Source organism: Equus caballus, chromosome 22 (assembly GCF_041296265.1).
Source record: "Equus caballus isolate H_3958 breed thoroughbred chromosome 22, TB-T2T, whole genome shotgun sequence".
Taxonomy (NCBI): Eukaryota; Metazoa; Chordata; class Mammalia; order Perissodactyla; family Equidae; genus Equus; species Equus caballus.
Window position 1 is genome coordinate 29,766,691 of NC_091705.1, and position 19,272 is coordinate 29,785,962.

Here is a 19,272-nt window from a genome sequence, read left to right on the forward strand (position 1 = left end):
TTGGCAAAGCTGCGTCTCTCCTCTCTTTTCATTGTGGGCAAGAGTACTCTCCCAGGGAGATGAGAGGCAGTGTGCTAGGCTCACCATCTTTGTTTCTGTCCTACCCTTTCTAGGGCTATGAGTTTCTTGATAAATACATGCAACTTGCCTTTAGAATATGCTGCCATGGGCAACCATGTGGCTTTAATTATTCTTAAAAAGCAGTCAGTCAGAAAGATAATAGCTGTGATTTTTATTGTGTTGTTTTTATTTTTAAAAGGTCAGCATCGGGTTTTAAAAGTATTCCATAATATTTTCTTAGTTTGTATTACCCTTGAAATTGAGATGTTTATGTCTGGTCTTTCGCAGCAATTAAAAAATATGTGATAATCATCATGTTTTTATGTAAGGCAAAGTTCGACCTTTAGAAAAATGTGGTTTTAAAACTTTGGGGGCAGATCAGAATTAGGGCATTTCTAAAGAGTATCTTTCTGACCAACCAATGGATTTGTTAGTAATTTTATGGAAATTTCAGGAGTACTCAGCTAAAATCATGTTCTTATCTCTACTGTTAATTGAGATGTTTTGGCCATTTTAATATTCTTGTTATGTATTTAAATAAAATGCATTTTTTTCTGTTGCAGGGGCAATGTTAAATATTGTTCAAGATTCAGCACTTTTAGAAGCCATTGGTTGCCAAATGGAGATGGTAAGAAGCATACCACATGTTATCTGTCAGAGAATGTCAACATCTAGTTTTATGTAAATTACATTCCAAAATGTCTGTCCTTGGGATATTTGTTTTCTGCTTTTTCTCCCCAAATCCCCCAGTACATAGTTGTATATTTTAGTTGTGAGTCATCCTAGTTGTGGCATGTGGGACACCGCCTCAGCATGGCCTGATGAGTGGTGCCATGTCTGCGCCCAGGATTCGAAGCGGAGAAACCCTGGGCTGCCGAAGCGGAGCGTGCGAACTTAATCACTCAGCCATGGGGCCGGCCCCCTGTCCTTGTGATTTTTAAAGACATTTGTTTGTAAATTCAGCTCCATGATTCATAAGGATCCTATTTTAAAATGTCATGTATTTTGAGATTTCATACCTTTCATTGGCTCTTCAACTGTAAGTCAGGGCCTTGAGAGATTTTGCATGAGAGAAATTCTGGCTAAATGCAGTCTTTATTCCTGGACAGTGTCTACTTAAAGCTCTTGTCCCTTTTGCTGTGCTTGAATTTGCTGTGCTTGTGTTTGCTTGAATAGTATAGGAAAAGTCCCCTACTCTATAAATCCTTCCATCCCTGGTAGATCTAGTGCTGGCTGGAAGCAAGCATCTAGTTTATTCTTTACCATCTCATCAGCTCTTTCTAGCCACGCTAGACCGAAGTTTGAAGGTTCCTCAAAGCACCAATGCTCCTAAATCAGAAAAGCTTCCCAGAGACTCCCAATGCCCCCTGCTTCTGTCTTCAAGATACGTGATCCCTATACCTAGAGTGGAGGCAGGGGAATGGGGAAATTAGTAGAATATACTGGATGAGCTGGGTGGATGGAGCATGGGCAATCAAATTATTGTTAAGAAAATTCATGTACCAGTAGGTGGCTAATAATAATCAACTGATCTGGTTATAATGAATTGTATTTATATAGGAAAAAAAGAAAAGGAAATCTTTAATAGCTTTGTTAGCCCCTGTACATATAGGAATTAATCTTTATACTAACCATAGTATTTTTTTTTTCTTTTTCCCAAAATCCCCCTGGTACCTAGTTGTATATTTTAGTTGTGGCTCCTTCTAGTTGTGGCATGATGAGCGGTGCCACGTCACGCCCAGAATCCAAACCGGGGAAACCCTGAGCTGCCGAAGCAGAGCGCACGAACTTAACCATTCAGCCACGGGGCTGGCCCCCTAACCATAGTATTTTATTGTTTGTGTTTCATTATATAAATACATTTGAAAGTTACTTTATTTGTTTATTTGTGTTTTGTTTTTTTAAGATTGTATTCCTGTTCTGAAGTTTGCTTGAGAGGCACTAGGGTATTTCTTTAAGGACCCAGAGTCATTAGCTAGTGAAGTCTAGTGATGATGGAAAAGGTCCTGGGCTGCCTTTTATAAACCCCAGCAAAGAAGACCCCAGAATGGGCACCTGTAATCATCAGACCTTTCTTACCCTCCAGTAGCTGGTGTCTATGCAAAAACATCATGATAGTTTTAATCCCTTGTTAATTGTTATCTGTGTATCAGTTTGTGCTATTTGGTTAATTAGCACATTCTGTTTTATCAACATACCTTTTAATGATTGACCTCTGTCTATAGTTGTAAACTATGTACACAGCCCTCAAATGTTTGATTCATTTTTATTTGACTAGGGTGGTGGAGAAAATAACCTGAAGAGTCACAGTCGCACTAATAGTGGTATTAGTTCAGCAAGTGGTGGAAGCACGGAGCCCACAACTCCTGATAGTGAAAGACCTGCTCAAGCTCTCCTAAGAGATTATGGTAAGCCACGTTTATTTTTTTGAAATTCATTGTTTGTGGAATGACTTTTAATGCCCAGATATACAAAACAAACAAGCAAACATTTCTTAAAAAAATTTTAATGTTCATGATTTTTTATGTACTTAAGTGTAATAGAGAGGCTGTTAGTCTAAAAGATTAAGAAAAAGAAAACTCTTTTAAATTTAGCTCTATAGCTTCTAGCAGTTAGACTTTGGGTAGTTTATTAGATTTTATAAAGGATTGTAAGAGGTGGTTAGGAAACATTTTTCGATTCTGTACTAGATGCTGGTAATACAGAGTCAAATAGGACATGGGCTGTGCCTCAAATTCTAATGGCAGAGTCTGCCAGTACAGCACTTATTGCAGTGTGGTCAGGGTACATGATGGGATATGCATTATCTGGTAACCCAGAGGAGAGTGTCTTCGTGTTTAAAACCTATAATTTAAGGAAACATTTGCCAACAGAGCATCCTATTCAATGAGGTCCTTACCCTGGGCAATTACCTTACGGGTTCTGTAAGTTTGTGGGTGCCTTTATGTTTTTATTCGCAAATTAGTGTATTGAATCTGTGACTATTAATCCCACTAGATTGGAATGAAATCTAGACTCTTAGATGTGAGTTTAATTTTTTAATTATCTGGAGAGTTTATGAGCCTAGGAGTGCAGGCATGTTTCTGTGGTTTAAGTTTGCTATAAAGTATCCTTGAGCCTGTCAGATACATAAGGTCGTTTTGTGGATATTCAACAGATTTAAATATGGCATTTTTGAAGAAATTATTTAAATTATCTTACTCATTATGTTTGTGGATTTAAGTATACTATTGGTGAAAATGTTTATTTTTCATGCTTTCTAAAACACTTTTATGCTAAAGAAATATTTGCATTATTGTATGTGTTCTAATATAAATGTTTGAAGTGAGTATTGTTTGTTTCAGCATTTTGAACTGGTGTTAGTGAGTTCTGCTTGTAATGTCGTAAAATACTTTTTACTAAGAAATCCAGATTTGTGTTAGTGTCGCATGAATGTCTCTCTTTAATGATCATTCCTTTTTCTGTTGTCACTGCCCTCTTTCTGATAGGATCGACAGGTATAATGTCCCTAAAGCTTCTTTTATAAATTCAGTTTAATTGTCCTAATTTATTATTAGCTAAGTAGTAATTACTTTTAAATATAGAATTGGAGGCCAAATAAAAACACAATGACTTGGTTATTTAATTCTTTTTAGAAGTATTAAAGTAGTCTTAGAGAATTAAATGTTAACATGTGTTTGAAAAGGCATTGCATGTGACTTTGGATGGTTTAAACCCTGAGAACAATTTCAACAGATGCTTTCAGATAATTCCCAGCATCTGAGGGGATTCTAAAATTTGAATTTATTCCTCTATAAAATTCCAAGGAAATAATTGATAGCCTTTTCATTGTTTTTTTGAAAATGTAACTCTATTGAGTTAATTTAGAAATTTTAAGATTTACATTGTTATAAGATTGATATTGAAACTGCCAAATCCCGGTGGATGTCTGTGTGAAAGTACCTGAGCTGGGAGCTAGGAGCTGCCCTGGTCCAGTGTGTGTGCCCCATGCACTGTTGTTCAGTCAGGCTTGATGGCTCAGGTCAGTGGGGCGGGGAGCATAGCACTGTGTGGGTGCCCATTGTGCTCACTGTGGCTGCTGTGGTCTGTGCCTGGTGGAATGCTGTGCTTCTCGTTACTAATGCTTAGTTGTTTTCCCTCCCTGTGGGATGTGGCATTGGGGTTATATCCTAGCTCTTAATACAGATTCAGCTGCTGGGCTCCTGATTCGCAGCATTCATCTCGTCACCCAAAGACTTAATTCCCAGTGGCGGCAAGACATGAGCATATCACTGGCTGCTCTGGAGCTCCTTTCTGGCCTGGCAAAGGTGAGAAGGGCAGCCCTTTCATTTTAGCCCTGTGAACTTGGATCTTGGCTCTTTTTTCTGTATCTCATGATCACTTGGTGTGGGTATTGCAGTATTGGTTATACGCAAACATAGTTTGTATCCATAGTGTGCAGGAATGAGCCTCCAAGTGAGACTTTACAAAATGGCCTTTGCTTTTTTTTCAATAAGTTCAAAGAGTATAAATGATATTTTTGCTGTTAAATTACAGGAAACATTTTAATACTTGCTGTTTATTTATTGGGACATAATAAAATACCTATTGATTTTGTATTTGCATATAGTACCCTTAAATTTTCAGCATGACATTTTGTGCCATTATAGGATCATCTAATTTTAATAAACAAACACAGCTTTGGTAAAGGAAGAAAAGAGGCTCTTTTTCTAAAGAGTGATTATCCTAAAATATGCCATTTGGGACTTTTTGTGACTTTTTTATCTTCCATTATCAGAAGTAAGTGAAAATTGGCTGTACTTTCAAATTTCTTTCACAGCTATTATTTCAGTTTTGTGGAAGCTTAGAGCTGGGTGGCCATTTGCACGTCTCCAAGTATTTTTTTATTGAGGTGAAATTCACAATGTGAAATTAACCATTTTAAAGTGAATGGTTCAGTGGCTATTAGTACTTTTACAGTGTTGTGCAACCACCGCCTCTATGTTTTAGTTCCAAAACATTTTCATCACCCCAAAAAGAAACCCTTGTATCCATTAAGCAGTTGCTTCCTGGTGTCCCCTCCCCCCAGTCCCTGACAACCACTTATCTGTGCTCTGTCTCTCTATATATTTACCTATTCTGGACATTTCATATAAATTAAATCATACAGTGTGTGACCTTTTGTGTCTGGTTTCTTTGACTTAACTTGTTTTCAAGGTTCATTTATGTTGTAGAATATGTCAGAATTTCATTCCCTTTTATGGCTGAATAATATTCCATCTTATTTATATACACCAATTTGTCTATCCATTCATTTGTTGATGCACATTTGGGCTCTTTCTACCTTTTGGCTATTGTGAATAACGCTACCAGACTTTTTTCCACAACAACTGAATCTCTTTATAGTCCCACCAGTGATGTATGAGGGTTCCAGTTTCTCCACATTCTCACTAATGTCTAAGTGTTTTCTTATCTGTGAAATGGGCAGGATTATCTTGTGCACAACACCTGGTGTTATCAGGATCAAATGAAATGAAATACGTAAGACACTTTTTGAACAAAAAGGTAATGTTCATACATAAGGTGATATTGTCTGAGATGATAAAGTTCAAGCCTTTTGTTTTACAGATGTAGGGACAGGTGAGCAGAGGCTTTGACTTACTAACTCACGAGAGACAAAATAGGCAAGAAAACCTAAGGTGTTCTTACTGCCCCTTAAGCTTACCTCAGAGATTGTCAGGAATAGATGTAATGGCCATCATTATGTGAGGAGCAGCTACTGATGCAGAAAGTAAGAACAGCCCTTCATGAGACATGCAGGACCACACTGTCTTTGAGCACAAGGTACTGTTTCCTGTGACCTTCAGTATACTCTCAGTATTAAGGAATAATTAGCCCTAGATAGAGTGCTGCTCCAGCCCTTCAGATAAAGGGCTAACACCACCTGATTTCAAGACTTATTATAAAACTACAGTAATCAAAACAGTCTGGTATTGGAGTAAGTTTGTACAGATCAATAAAATAGTATAGGGAGTCCAGAAATCCACACATATGTGGACATCTGCTTTTGACAAAGGTGCAATGGTAGTTCCAAGGAGAAAGGATAGTCTTTTCAACAAATGGTGCTGGAACAATCAGTTACTTGCATACAAAAAAAAGAAAACTTTGACTCATAACTTGCACGATGTACAAAAATTAACCCCAAATGGATTGTAGACCTAAATGTAAAATCTAAACCCTAAAACTTCTAGAAGAAAACATGGAAGAAAACCTTTGTTGGTTGTACAAAGATTTGGGTTATACAAAGATTTCTTTGATATTACAGCATAGAAGAATAAACTATTAAATTGCACTTCATTGAAATTAAAAACTACTCTCCTTTGAAAAACACTGTTAAGAGAATGAGATGACAAGTCACAGATTGGGAGAAAATCTTTACAAACCACATATTTGATGAAGGACTTGTATCCAGATTATATAAAGAACTCAAAACTCAATAATAACCTTTCCTTTTGGCAATGTGCAACAGTAGTATGGTGGTGCAGATTTCCAAGAAGGGGAAGTTTGTTGGTGATGGCATTTTCAGAGCTAAACTGAATGAGTTACTCGCTCAGAGACTTGTTGAAGATGGCTACCCTGGAGATGAAGTCTGAATTTTACCAACCAGGACAGAAATCATTACCTTGGCTTCCACGATGCAGAATGTTCTTGGTGAGAAGGACCAGTGGATCTGGGAGTTGGCCAATGAAGGTCAGAAGATCGGCTCCCCTGGGTGCTGTGTAGAGCTGCATGCTGAAAAGGTGGCCACAATAGGTCTGTGTGCCATTGCCCAGACAGAGTCTCTGCATTACAAACTCCTAGGAGGGCTTGCTGTGTGGAGAGCCTGGTATGGGGTGCTGCAGTTCATCATGGAGAGTGGGGCCAAGGGCTACAAGGTCATGGTGTCAGGGAAACTACAAGGACGGCGCTGAGTCCATGAAGTTTGTGGATGGTGTGATGAGCCACACTAGGGACTCTATTAACTACTATATTGATACTACTCTGCACCACGTGCTGCTCAGATCGCATATGCTGGGTGTCAAAGTGAAGATGATGCTGTCCTGGGACCCAAGTGTTAAGAATGGCCCTAAGAAGTCCCTACTTGACCATAGGAGCATTGTGGACTCTAAAGATGAGATGCTATCCACCATCTCCATCTCAAGGACAACAGGTTAGGAAGCCAGAGCTGCCTGCCATGCGCTAGCCAGTCTCTGCTGCGTAACAGGGTCTTCTTGGCAACTGAATCTAGAGTCTGGATGTTGCTTTGTAAAGACCTTTAATAAAATCTTTTAAAAAGGCAATACAATAATAACAAAAGACCTCAATAATATAACAACCCAGTTTAAAAATGGGCAAAAAAGTTGGACCCTTTACCAAAAAGATATACAAATGGCAAATAAGCACATCAAAAGATGCCCTATATCATTAGTTATTAGGGAAAGGCAGTTAAAACCACAGTGAAATACCACTCCATACCTATTAGGATGACTAAAATTTAAAGACCAACTATACCAAATATTGGTGAGCATGTGGAAGAACTGGAACTCTCACACACTGGTGAAGGGAATGTTAAATGCTGCAACCATTTTAGAAAACAGCTTGGCAGTTCCTTAAAAAGTTAAACATACATCTATCCTATGGCCCAATCATTATGCTCCTAGGAGATAAGAGCATATATCCATATAAAGACTTGTACGTGAATGTCCGTAGTAGCTTTATTTGTGATATCCAGAAGCTTGAAACAACGCAAATGTCTATCAGCAGGTGACTGGATAAATAAATTGTAGTATATCCATACAATGGAATATTTCTCAGCAATAAAAAAGAAAGCACAATTGATACACACAAGAATGTGGATAAATCTCAAAATAGTTATGCTGAGTAAAAGAACCCAGACCCCTCTCTCCCACTGCAAAAAAGGAGTACAATGCCATATGATTTTATTTATATAAAACTTTAGAAAATGGAAGTTAACCTATAGTGACAGAAAGCAGACCAGCAGTAATGTAGGGAGGGGGCAAAAAGGAGTGGAAGGAAGGATTACAAAGGTGCATGAGGAGATTTTGGGAGGTGATGCATATGTCTACTATCTTAATTGTGATAGTTTACAGGTGTATATTTATGCCCAGATTATCAAATTGTGCACTTTAAATACCTGTAGTTTACTGTATGTTAGTTATACCTCTAAGCATCTGCACAGAGGTTTGTAGCCCATAGAGTATTACTGCGAGGTTGTGTTAGGGGGCTTAAAAAATGTGTACATGTTCTATTGCCAGCTGTTCTTTTGATCTCTGGCAGTAATGAGTAGGTACACCCCAAGAGTTTAGGTTTTAGGGCATGAAAAAGTATGCTGAAAGGAAATACTGCTTTAGTGTTTGAAAAATGTCCTCTATTTTTATAGAGTATTGTATGATAGTACATCTGAAATATTCTGTTCCTCTATATAAATAATATTTTAAAAAGCAAGGCTTCCAGTGGTGTGTCACATTCTCAGAAAGGCTGGGCTTCAGTACAGATGCTTTGAAATTGGTACACTGTTTCCCAGCTAACTATGTTCCCCATATGAATATGCTTAGGTGAAGGTGATGGTTGACTCAGGAGACCGGAAGCGAGCCATCAGTTCCATATGCAGCTATATTGTGTACCAGTGTAGTCGGCCAGCTCCTTTTCACTCCCGGGATCTGCACTCCATGATAGTGGCCGCTTTTCAGTGTCTCTGTGTCTGGCTTACAGAGCACCCTGATATGCTTGATGAAAAGGTTAGTTTACTAGATCTTTAAACAGTAAATAGAAACAAAAATGTATACTGGGAAATGTCTTTTAAAAGAGAATATCTAAATTTAAATACAATACTGCATACTTTATACCCAACATGCTTGTTATATTTCTGTAGAACACTTGTCGTTTTGAGCACAACTTAAAAACGGTCATTGTGCTTATATTCGTTTGCAAATTAAGTCATAGAGAAGTTCTTTTGAAAGATGAGGTCTCGACTAATTTATCTGAACTATCAAGAGTGTTCTTTCTTGAAAGGATGGTAGCCTTGAGGTGGCCAGTAGGCACTTTGGTCATCCTTCATCACACCAAGAAGGGCACTTGAGGGGCTGGCCCCATGGCCCAGTGGTTAAGTTCGCGCACTCCACTGCAGTGGCCCAGGGTTTCGCTGGTTCGAATCTTGGGTGCGGACATGGCACTGCTCATCAAGCCATGCTGGGGCGGCATCCCACATGCCACAACTAGAAGGACGCAAAACTAAGAATATACAACTATGTACCGGGGGGCTTTGGGGAGAAAAAGGGGGGAAAAAAAGGGGGGGCAGTTGATAGCCAGGCTGCAAACCTAGAGCACAGCTTGTCTGTAAAGATTGCTTGTATCTAAGAAATTTCATATCACACACATTTCTCCATCTTCATGTAGACACAGATACCTAGGCTGCTTTCCCTGGCATTGTTCCATGTAATACCTTTCTTATGGGGAGGCAGGCAGTTATAAAGAATTCACAGTGTAAATAAAAGACAAGATATCAGTGAGGAATTTAAAACTATGGACCAAGAACATTTTAGTGGATACCAGGGGAAAGGTGGGGTGGGGGGTGGGCACAAAGGGTGAAGTGGTGCACCTACAACATGACTGACAAACATTAATGTACAATTGAAATTTCACAAGATTGTAACCTATCAATAACTCAATAAAAAAATAATTAAAAAAAAAGAAGACAAGATATCAGGCTCATTAGATATTTGTAGAGAGCTTTATAGTTTTAAAAATAATGCTGTCAATTAAGTCTTAGTCATTTTCATTATGGCTTCTAAAGTTATGGTACCAGAAATTGCTTAAAAATGTCAATAACTGATGAACTTCCCTTTGGATAATCTAATATGTTTTAAACCATCCAGGTTTAAGTGAATTTCTGTTACATCTCTTTCTCTTGGGCTTTCATGATTTACAGTACATGGTAATTTTAAAGAATTGTGACTGATAAAATTGAATTGAATTTATCATTATTATCTAACTCTCTGAACACTAGTTTTAAAGAGAAATTGGGGGAGGCAAAGTTTATTATATCATTATGAAATTAACATATACCTGTTAAAGAAGATGAGAAACTAGAGCCCCATCACCAAAACAGAACCATTATTAGCATTTTGGTGTATATTCTTCTCCTCTTCTAAGTGTATTACAAAAACTGATCTGCCTTTCCTGCATCTAGGACTGTCTTAAGGAAGTACTGGAGATTGTGGAACTGGGTATTTCAGGAAGTAAGTCCAAGAACAGTGAGCAAGAGGTCAAGTACAAAGGAGATAAGGAGCCAAACCCTGCATCTATGAGGGTAAAGGATGCTGCCGAAGCCACCCTAACATGGTATGAAAGTGACTGCACAGGGATTGTGCCTAGGAATTAGATGGGCTACCTGTGATCCTTGTTGTTTCGTCTCATCCCCGATTGTTAACATTAAGTGACACAACCCTTTGAGGATACTTTTTCTCCAGAAATAAAATGGAAAAGAAAATGTCTTGTTTTTTGGACCAAAAGAAACCAGGAACTTGGGGCTGAGAGTTTGGTTCTTGTTTTTTCACGGTGGTTGATGTTAATTCAAGTCATCATATTAGAACTACAACGGATCTTGGATAGACTTACTCCACCCTTTCACTTTGATGACTAAGTCCAGAGACGGGATCTGTCTGTAGTCACACTATCAGGTTTCCTGTGCTCTAGGTCAATGGTCTATATTCTTTGCTACGCTATTTTATATTACATGTTACAGGTTCATTCAGCCAAGATTTATGAAATCCTTCTTATACTGGAAATAGGATCATAAAGATAAATCAGATTCAATCACCACCCTCAAAGAACTTCTTATTCAATAGGGAAGATAAGATATGAACGCAAATAACTGTAATATTAGGTGGAAAAGACGTGCTCTAAGAGAAGAGATAGAAATAAAATGCTGGAGAGTTGGAAGGAGGAAATGAATGCTTCCAGATAAGGGAAAATCAAAGTAAGATTCCTAGGGAAAATGACATTGGCCTTGCCTCTTAGAGGATAGGTAAAGTTTGAGCTGTTAGCCAGATTACTGAGTGGTTAAGGCAGCAAGAGAAGATTCCTGTTTCAAGCATTTTGTTAGCGAAGGGACGGAGACGGGTTGATACCTTGAAAAAGTACCCAAGAGAGCTGAGAGAGTTTGTGAGAAGAGTAGAAGGAGTGAAGGAAGGCAGTTTAGGCACATTTATGGACTGAAAGGAAGAGGTAAATGGAGAAGATTAGGTAGAATCAATTCAGATGGAAAGATGGGGCTTATGAAGGGATAAATGTGATGAAAACCTGGAAAAACATAAAAGCAGGAAGAAGTGTCAGGTCTTTCTGGGTTGGCTCATCGTGGTCTTTTTAAGTAAAGTAGCAGGCAAGATTGCTTGAAGATTTGCGTGTAAATCAGCCCTTACCAAGATCCCAGAATCTTTTGTGAGTTCAGTGGTCTGTTGATAACTTAGGGTGTGCACCATAAAGTTGGATTTATTTCTGTTCCTCATGGGCTTAAGGTCATCCAGTCAAATTTTAGAAGCATACTTGCTTTAGTTTAGTCCTGCTCACTATGCTAATGCGGGGTTTTGGTGACTTTGTGGAGGTTTGGCTAATAGCTAAAAAGTAAGGAAAAATGTGAATGAGTACTAGAAATAATAAAAGTTCAGAGAGAAGACCATGTGTGGGCAGGAGTAGACTCAAAAGAATTATAAAAGAACTAAGACTTGATGTGTACTTTGAAGATTAAGAAGGATATGGAGAGAAAGGGGCAGGACATTTCTTACTAGGAAGTCTGCATTATACAGAAATAAGTTGGCTTCATCCTACCCTGGATGGGATATTCCTATCGGAGTATAATTGGCAGTGAGGATTGGATATGTACTCAGAATGAGTAGAGAGCCCTGGGATGCTTACCCCAAACCTAGCCAGTAGTTACCTAGATGGCTCATCTGTCTCCTCCCTGCTGGTAAATCCACAAAGGGTATCTCCAGTTTACCGTCTTGAACAGTGCCCTGTGAAGAGTACTGTTATCATGAAACATGTCCAAAACCAAATTTCTTTGTTCCCTCACAATTAGAGCTTTGTGTCAGTATCACTGCTGTTTTCCAGTTATACAAACATAGAACTTTGGGTTTTTTTTTTAATTTATTTCTGCTTTATCTGTCGTTCCCTACATGAAGCCAGTGACTGAGCCCAGTGGACTTGACTTTTGAAAGTATTTCCTCCAACCCCTCTCACCTCAGATAGTATCTTACTCCAGACCCTTGTCACTTCTTTCCTGATTTCCCTGTTTTCAGTTTCTTTACCTTTCTGGTTGTTCATCTTGCGTTCTATTGCTCAACTCGTTATCCGTAGGCACTATTTTAATTCCACTGCTTGAGTTGAATTGAAAACTGAATAGATCTCTGTTTCCTGCCATGTTGTGTGAACTTCTTTGTCTTGTTTTCAAGGCCCTCCTTATTCTGTCCCCACTCGAACTGTCTCATCTTTCCCAGCACATCCCTTCTGCCATAGTCAGGCCTGGCAGGCCACTTGTGGTTGTGAACTGGGCATGCTCATACCTGTCTATGTACCTCCCCTGGGTTTCAGGACTTCCCTCTTCCCCCTCAGCCACATCCTCCACTGTTCAGTGTATATATCAAATCTAGCTACCTCTGTGGGACCTTCTTTGGTTATTCTGCTTCTGAATGATGACTCTTTTCTGCCCCTCTATGCTCGTTCAGTCTGACCCTACCGCAGAGCATGGCATTCTATACTGTCATGATCATACCTGATTATATTCGGTATGTGCTAGTGTTGTCCCCTCAACCTGGAGAGAGGCATGTTTCCCTCTTCACACCCCAAACAGTGCTGAGCGTACAGTAGACAATTATGGAGTGCAGATTGGCTGGTTGGGTTTTTTCCCTTTTTATATATATATATATATATATATATATGTATATATATATATACATATATAACTATAAATATATTTATAAAAGTAAATATATATATAAATATAAGTTCAGAATTAGAATGTTGGGGAGTCATTTCGGCAGCCCTTCTGCTTAAGTTGCCTTTAAGACATGTTTACCAAGTTGTTTACTCTCTAATTTTGGGATACTCTAACCCCCAAGGTTGCCCATTTCATTTTAATTGTTAAAAACTTGATGTTTACATTGAGCTAAAATCTGTCCCACTTTAACTTTTACCTGTTGGTCCTGATTCAAACTTTTGGTAGTGAAATCCAAGCAGTAGCAATGTCTAAAGACAATGCTCATGTTCTCTCTGAGTCATTTCTGCCAGTACCTTCAGCTGTTTTTCGTATGACGGGATTCAAGTACCTTTATCATCCTGGTCATTCTCCTCCCAATGGGCATAGGTTTGACTATGTACCTCTTAAAGGTCATTTACTGAGTATAATATGCTAGTAGATGGGGTCCGATGACCTTTAAACTCTAGAATATTGCATTTTCATTAAAATGTATTGGAGACTGCATTGGGTTTTTGAGAACCTGTGATTTGCGTTAAGTCAACTAAAATCTTTTGAGTCTTCTTTCACACATTTACCTTCCGTCTGTCTTTCTCATCCTTACTTATTTGTTTGGGAGTATTTGGATATAATTTACAGAACTTTACATTTAAATCTGGAATCTCTTTATGTAAGATTTACCTCATTATTTTTAGTCTTTTAAGATTTTTTAGAATCCCAACTCTTACTCTGATAGATTAACTCTGTAGCTCAACTTTCAGTCAACTGAAGATTTAATGAACCTGTCCTGTATGTCCTAATCAAAGATACTGATAAAAATATTGAATAGAGGGGTGGGCCCAGTGGCATAGTGGTTAAGTTCGTGCCCTCCGCTTTAGCAGCCTGGGGTTCGTGGGTTTGGATCCTAGGTGCACGCTGCTCATCAAGCCATGCTGTGGCGGCATCCCACATACAAAATAGAGGAAGACTGATGACACAGATGTTAGCTCAGGGCCAATCTTCCTCACCAAAATATATATATATATATATTGAACAGAGGTAGACTCCCTTCAGGTTCACAGTGAATTTTAAATCTTGTCTACAAGTTTATAATGGGTACACTGTCACATACTTGCGTGTGTTGATTTCAGAACTATTTCTCTGCCTTTCCAGTGTAGTCACTATCAAGAAGAGAAAATGTGGTTAGGCTGCTGTGATTTGATCATAGTGACCTATTCCCTTGCTAGCAACCTATTTGGTAATGTCTTAGAATCTTGCATGGAACACAACATGCTCACGTGGTCTATATGCTTTGGGGCATTCATCTCTGTCCCATTTTAGAAAACCAAAGCCACGTTTTCCCATTGCTGGTCTCCTGGTATTTTGCCTATTTTCCACAAATCCTTAGGCCTGAGCTAATCATCAGATTCTCCTGGTCCATGAAATTCTTAGATAATCCTCCTCCTAGGAGGCGACAGAATGGAAGGAAAATATCTGTTGAGCGTTGTTGCTGTCCATTATCAGAGATGTTTGGGTTCAAGCATTAGAATGAAAGAGAAAGAGGCCACTGAAGCTCAGGATTGAGATCATCAAAGTGGTGTTGGGAATATTAGTTTTCCAAATGAGTTGCATATGAAGGGTCAGGTGATATTAGAACCACAAGATAAAATCTTTATGTTTTCATTACTAGATAATTCTCTCTGTGCTTTAGTTTCTTCATTGTAAAATGGGAATAATAATGGCACTTGGGTTGTTATGATAGGGTTGTTATAATAACTAAATAAAATAGTGTGTGAAAAGTGCTTAGATCAGTGCCTGGGACATGGTAAGTGCTGTATATGTTATTATTCAGTGAATGTGTGGAAATATCTATGGATATAAACATTTCTGAATGTTAAGTCTTGATCAGTTGAATTCCTGTTTACAAAGCATTTTTTTGCCTGTATATTCTCATTTAATAATTACTACATTTCTGTGAGATGTAACTATTACTGCATCAAGTTCCTTATGTGTAAAATGAGGCTGTCCACTCATGGCCACACAGTGAGAAGGCAGGAGGCCCTGGTTTCCAGTCTCTAAATGATCACTTATCTCTTCTGAGCCTGAGTTTCCTCATCTGAAAAATTGAAGGGGTTTGGCTGATCTTTGGGTCCTTTTCTAGGTCTAGAATGCTTTGGCTAGCATACTTCTGAAACCTGAAGCACACAAAAGTTTTAAATATATCCTTAGCAGCTTCATGATTTGAAAGTGTGGTTAGTCAGCTTCCCTGGGTAGTAGACTCTGAGAGAGAGATTTGCTTGCAAGGAGTTTATTGGAAAGTGCTCTCGGGATCAGTCCCTATGGGGGAAATGAAGGATGTGGGATTGAGCAGAGGGAAGAACTAAACTGTGATGCAGTTGCAACCAAGAGCTATGGAGCTGGGTTGACTCTTCAGAGTTCTCTCAAGTTGGGGCAAGGGGGCTGGGACTTAATACCCCTGCATCAACAATTCACTGGATGCTGGCTCTCTCAGGGGAAAGCTGTGATCTTGGCTGAGGTGGTTCTTGTCACCGAGGGCAAGTCCTGGAGACGGACTCAGCTGAAAGCTGGGACCGCCATCTGTTTGCATCTAGGGGAATGAATCAGTCTTGGAAGGGCAAATCTGGATAGCTCACCACAGCATCTACTACAGGGAGTAAATCTGACCTGCGAAGTAGAAGTGTGGCTGTGGTCAATTAAAATTCAAAATAGCAGAAAGACACATTGATGCATGAGGTAAACTTAAGATTTCCTTTGGGCATTAACTGTTATCTTTTCCATTCTCCATAGTATAATGCAGTTGCTTGGCGCGTTTCCTTCTCCCAGTGGTCCTGCCTCTCCTTGTAGTCTGGTGAATGAGACCACTTTGATTAAATACTCCAGGCTGCCAACCATAAACAAGCATAGTTTCCGGTACTTTGTCCTGGATAACAGTGTCATCCTGGCAATGCTGGAGCAACCTCTTGGAAATGAACAGAGTAAGTTTCAGCACTTTGGGCCTTCTCCTCTTCTAAATCACATGTTCATCGGTTCCAGCAAGCTGTTCCCAAGATCAGGGAAGGAAAGACTGCAAGTTCTAAGTAATTTTGCATTTGTCAAAAAGACTTCTAGCTGTGGGATAATAGCGACTAAAAAATAGAGGGTCAGAAAATGGAATATACATATTAAATAGACTGTTTTAGAGGCTCTTTATGTGTGTCTGAAATATTGGAGAAGAACTCTAGTTTTATAAGAAGTTTATTTTAGTGGGATATTTTCTGTGGTTTACTGGGTATAAAAATTATTGTCACTCTTCCTTCCCTCTTGAACTTCAGATCTTGCCCCTCACCCCCTGTTGTTCTCTTTCAGTTATTGGTGCCACCCAAACAGGTTGGAAATTTGAGGAGTCATATTTGCCTGCTCCCCTCTGTTTTCTCCCTTAAGTAATTGGTTTCCAAGTTTCCGTCTTCCTGGTGACTACTATATCTTTCCTTTCCTCTGTATCCCTTCCTATACATCCAAATGCAAGGCCTTGTTATTTCTTCTTCTTCTTTTTTTTTTTTGAGGAAGATTAGCCCTGAGCTAACTGCCGCCAATCCTCCTTTTGCTGAGGAAGACTGGCCCTGAGCTAACATCCGTGCCCATTTCCTCTACTTCATATGTGGGACACCTACCACAGCATGGCTTGATAAGCGGTCCATATGTCCACACCTAGGATTTGAACTGGCGAACCCTAGGTCACCAAAGCGCGGAGCATGCGAACTTAACCGCTATGCCACCAGGCCAGCCCCAGGACCTTATTATTTCTCACCTAGGTTATTGCAGTTGCTTCCTACATAATCTGATCCCCTCTCCCCGCACCTTCCAGTTCCAAAATTTGTTTACCCTTACCTCCATCCTACTTGCTGCCACTATAGTATTCATCTTCAGATACAGATCTGATCATGCCAGTGCCCTCCTGAAAACCCTTCAGTGATTTTCCATTGACACAATGTGTACCATTTTCCTCCTCTCCTTTCCCCCAGTTATAGACCATCTCAAGGCATGTGATTACCACTGTAACCCAGACTACTCACAGTACACTTTTTCCTGATGGTGATTGGAATCAGCCAGTTTGTAAAGGAAGCATGTTCTTAGAGAGATCCTTACTGCTGGGAAGGTGAAGGAAGGTGAAGATTACAGAATCTGTGGGAGGACATAAAGGGACCTTAGGGAACCACCTAGTATACAATTCCCTCATTTACAGGTGAAGAAACTGAGGCTCAGAGAAGGTATGTGACTTGTCCAGAGTCACTTGAGAAGTATACAGTGTGAAGGGACTAGAATCCAAATTTTCTGTTATCTTTGCAGCACAGTGATAGGATTTTCCTCATTATTTAAAGACTTGCCTTCTTACCTTTGCAAAGGTGAACAGGGTATTAGAGTCCCATGCAAATTATTTTGAGCATATATGAGTAGGGTCTTATAAATTCACAGAATGAAAGTGAGACATTTCCTCGTAGTTCAGGGATGAATGAATACCATCACAGGTTTCCATTATGTTTTGGTAAAATACAATGACTTTACTATGAAATAGATGGGGCCTTTTATTATTGCCCAACTCCAACGTGGTGGTCCCGTCTTTCCTGCAGGCACCTCTTCCTCCTCTACCCCAGACGTAGGGCTTGCTTGACTTTCTTTCCTGGCTTGTACCTATTATTCATGATTCTTCTGGCCTCCTACTCCCAAGCCACCTGCTAAGGAGTCTGTAAAATTCCAGTATCCCCTCCGGGTTTCCCGGGGTAAGTGTTAACCCTTTTCCAGATTTTTAGGACTCCCCTACTCTCATTCCAAGTAATTTTATTGCATTGGAAGTCTACCAAAAAGATAAACAATTGGAATTTGTGGATTCACAAGGACATTTTAATAGTTCATTGTATGGCTAATAACAGAGGAAGTGAGGGAGAGACATTTGAGCAAGTTCAACTCCCACACCAGAGACGAAAGGGAATAAGAAGGATCTGGGTCACTCGGGAAGTACATCCTGAGTTCTTTACGTCCCTTCTTCCTGCCCCTGAACTTCTGCTGGGATGGAACAGTGCCATCCTGTGGTGGACAGCAGGTACCGAAAGGCATGGGTGAATGTAACATTAGCCCTGCCAGCACCCAGGCTGTCTTCCTGTGCTTAGGTCGTTTCCAACAGTATTTGCCAGGACAGTGTTTCCCAAAAATGTTTATGTGTACCACTGGAGGTCTGTGAGATGATGTTAGCCAATATGTTAGTGAACATTATGTGCTTTTAAACATGTGTTTAAAAAATAGATAATTAGCACACCAAAGTTCATGGTTTCTCATTTAAAGTAGAGATATACAATTTCCTTTTAAAATAAATTTGTTTCAAAAAAAAGTAAAGAAAGTGGTTGATAGAAAGTAAGATAATAGTTCTTATTGTACATGGGTATGGCAGAAACCACAGAGGTGGTACACAAAGGATGACACTGTGCTAGGGCTTTGATTATTAGAGGCTCTCCAGTTGACAATAGGTGTATTTTTGAGCAGTGGTTGTCTGAAATAAAAACTTTTACACCAACATTTTATTCTAGATGATTTTTTCCCCTCTGTCACTGTGCTGGTCCGGGGAATGTCTGGAAGACTTGCTTGGGCACAACAACTTTGCCTTTTACCCAGAGGAGCAAAAGCAAATCAGAAGGTATCCATCAGAAGCTACAGAGAAGTGACTGGGAGTGAATGTGATTGTGTGTGCATGTGTGTGTTATGATTTAAAAGTTAAATAACATTCCAACAAAAATCACAGATAAAATAAATATTTTTGGTCCTAGCCAGATCCTCAGTCAGTGGGTTCACATCAGTATTATCTTAGAAGCTTAGAATTTCAGATCCACTGAATTACTCTTTAAAGACATGTTCAAGGCAGGTGTATTTTCAAAGAGCTTCCTAGGTAATTCTGACATCCACTTATGATTGAGAACTACTGTTCTGAACAGTGGGCCCAATTTTTTTCATGCAATGTTAAATATAATAAAACTCAGATACATGCCATATGTGAAAAAAAACTTGGCTGGACCTTTGATGACTCTGGCAATAGGACTTAGTTTCAAATTGTTTCATATGATTTATTCTTGTATAATTGGTAATAGTCTCTGTAATTTTTTAATGTGCTGTATAATTTAATAAAATCTTCTTTTGTTTTGGCATAGTTTATTTACTTTATAACATTTGTAATTATG

General features: G+C 39.2%; 1 protein-coding gene and 1 pseudogene across 14 annotated transcripts in view; both read left to right on the top strand.

The window, feature by feature from the left end:
* RALGAPB (Ral GTPase activating protein non-catalytic subunit beta) overlaps positions 1-19,272 on the top strand; it is a 91,282-nt gene that overhangs the window by 44,485 nt on the left and 27,525 nt on the right. For 7 of the 14 annotated variants that reach the window (XM_023626551.2, XM_070247473.1, XM_023626548.2 and 4 more), the window contains 7 exons: positions 624-688; positions 2,339-2,468; positions 4,234-4,367; positions 8,655-8,837; positions 10,289-10,440; positions 15,857-16,044; positions 18,628-18,734. In XM_023626551.2, coding sequence (XP_023482319.1) covers positions 624-688; positions 2,339-2,468; positions 4,234-4,367; positions 8,655-8,837; positions 10,289-10,440; positions 15,857-16,044; positions 18,628-18,734 — 959 coding nt within the window. The remainder of the gene's footprint in view (positions 1-623; positions 689-2,338; positions 2,469-4,233; positions 4,368-8,654; positions 8,838-10,288; positions 10,441-15,856; positions 16,045-18,627; positions 18,735-19,272) is intronic. The other 7 variants (XM_023626552.2, XM_023626549.2, XM_070247481.1 and 4 more) reach the window with 1 other exon arrangement.
* Positions 6,414-7,458, top strand: LOC102148946 (small ribosomal subunit protein uS3-like; annotated as a pseudogene).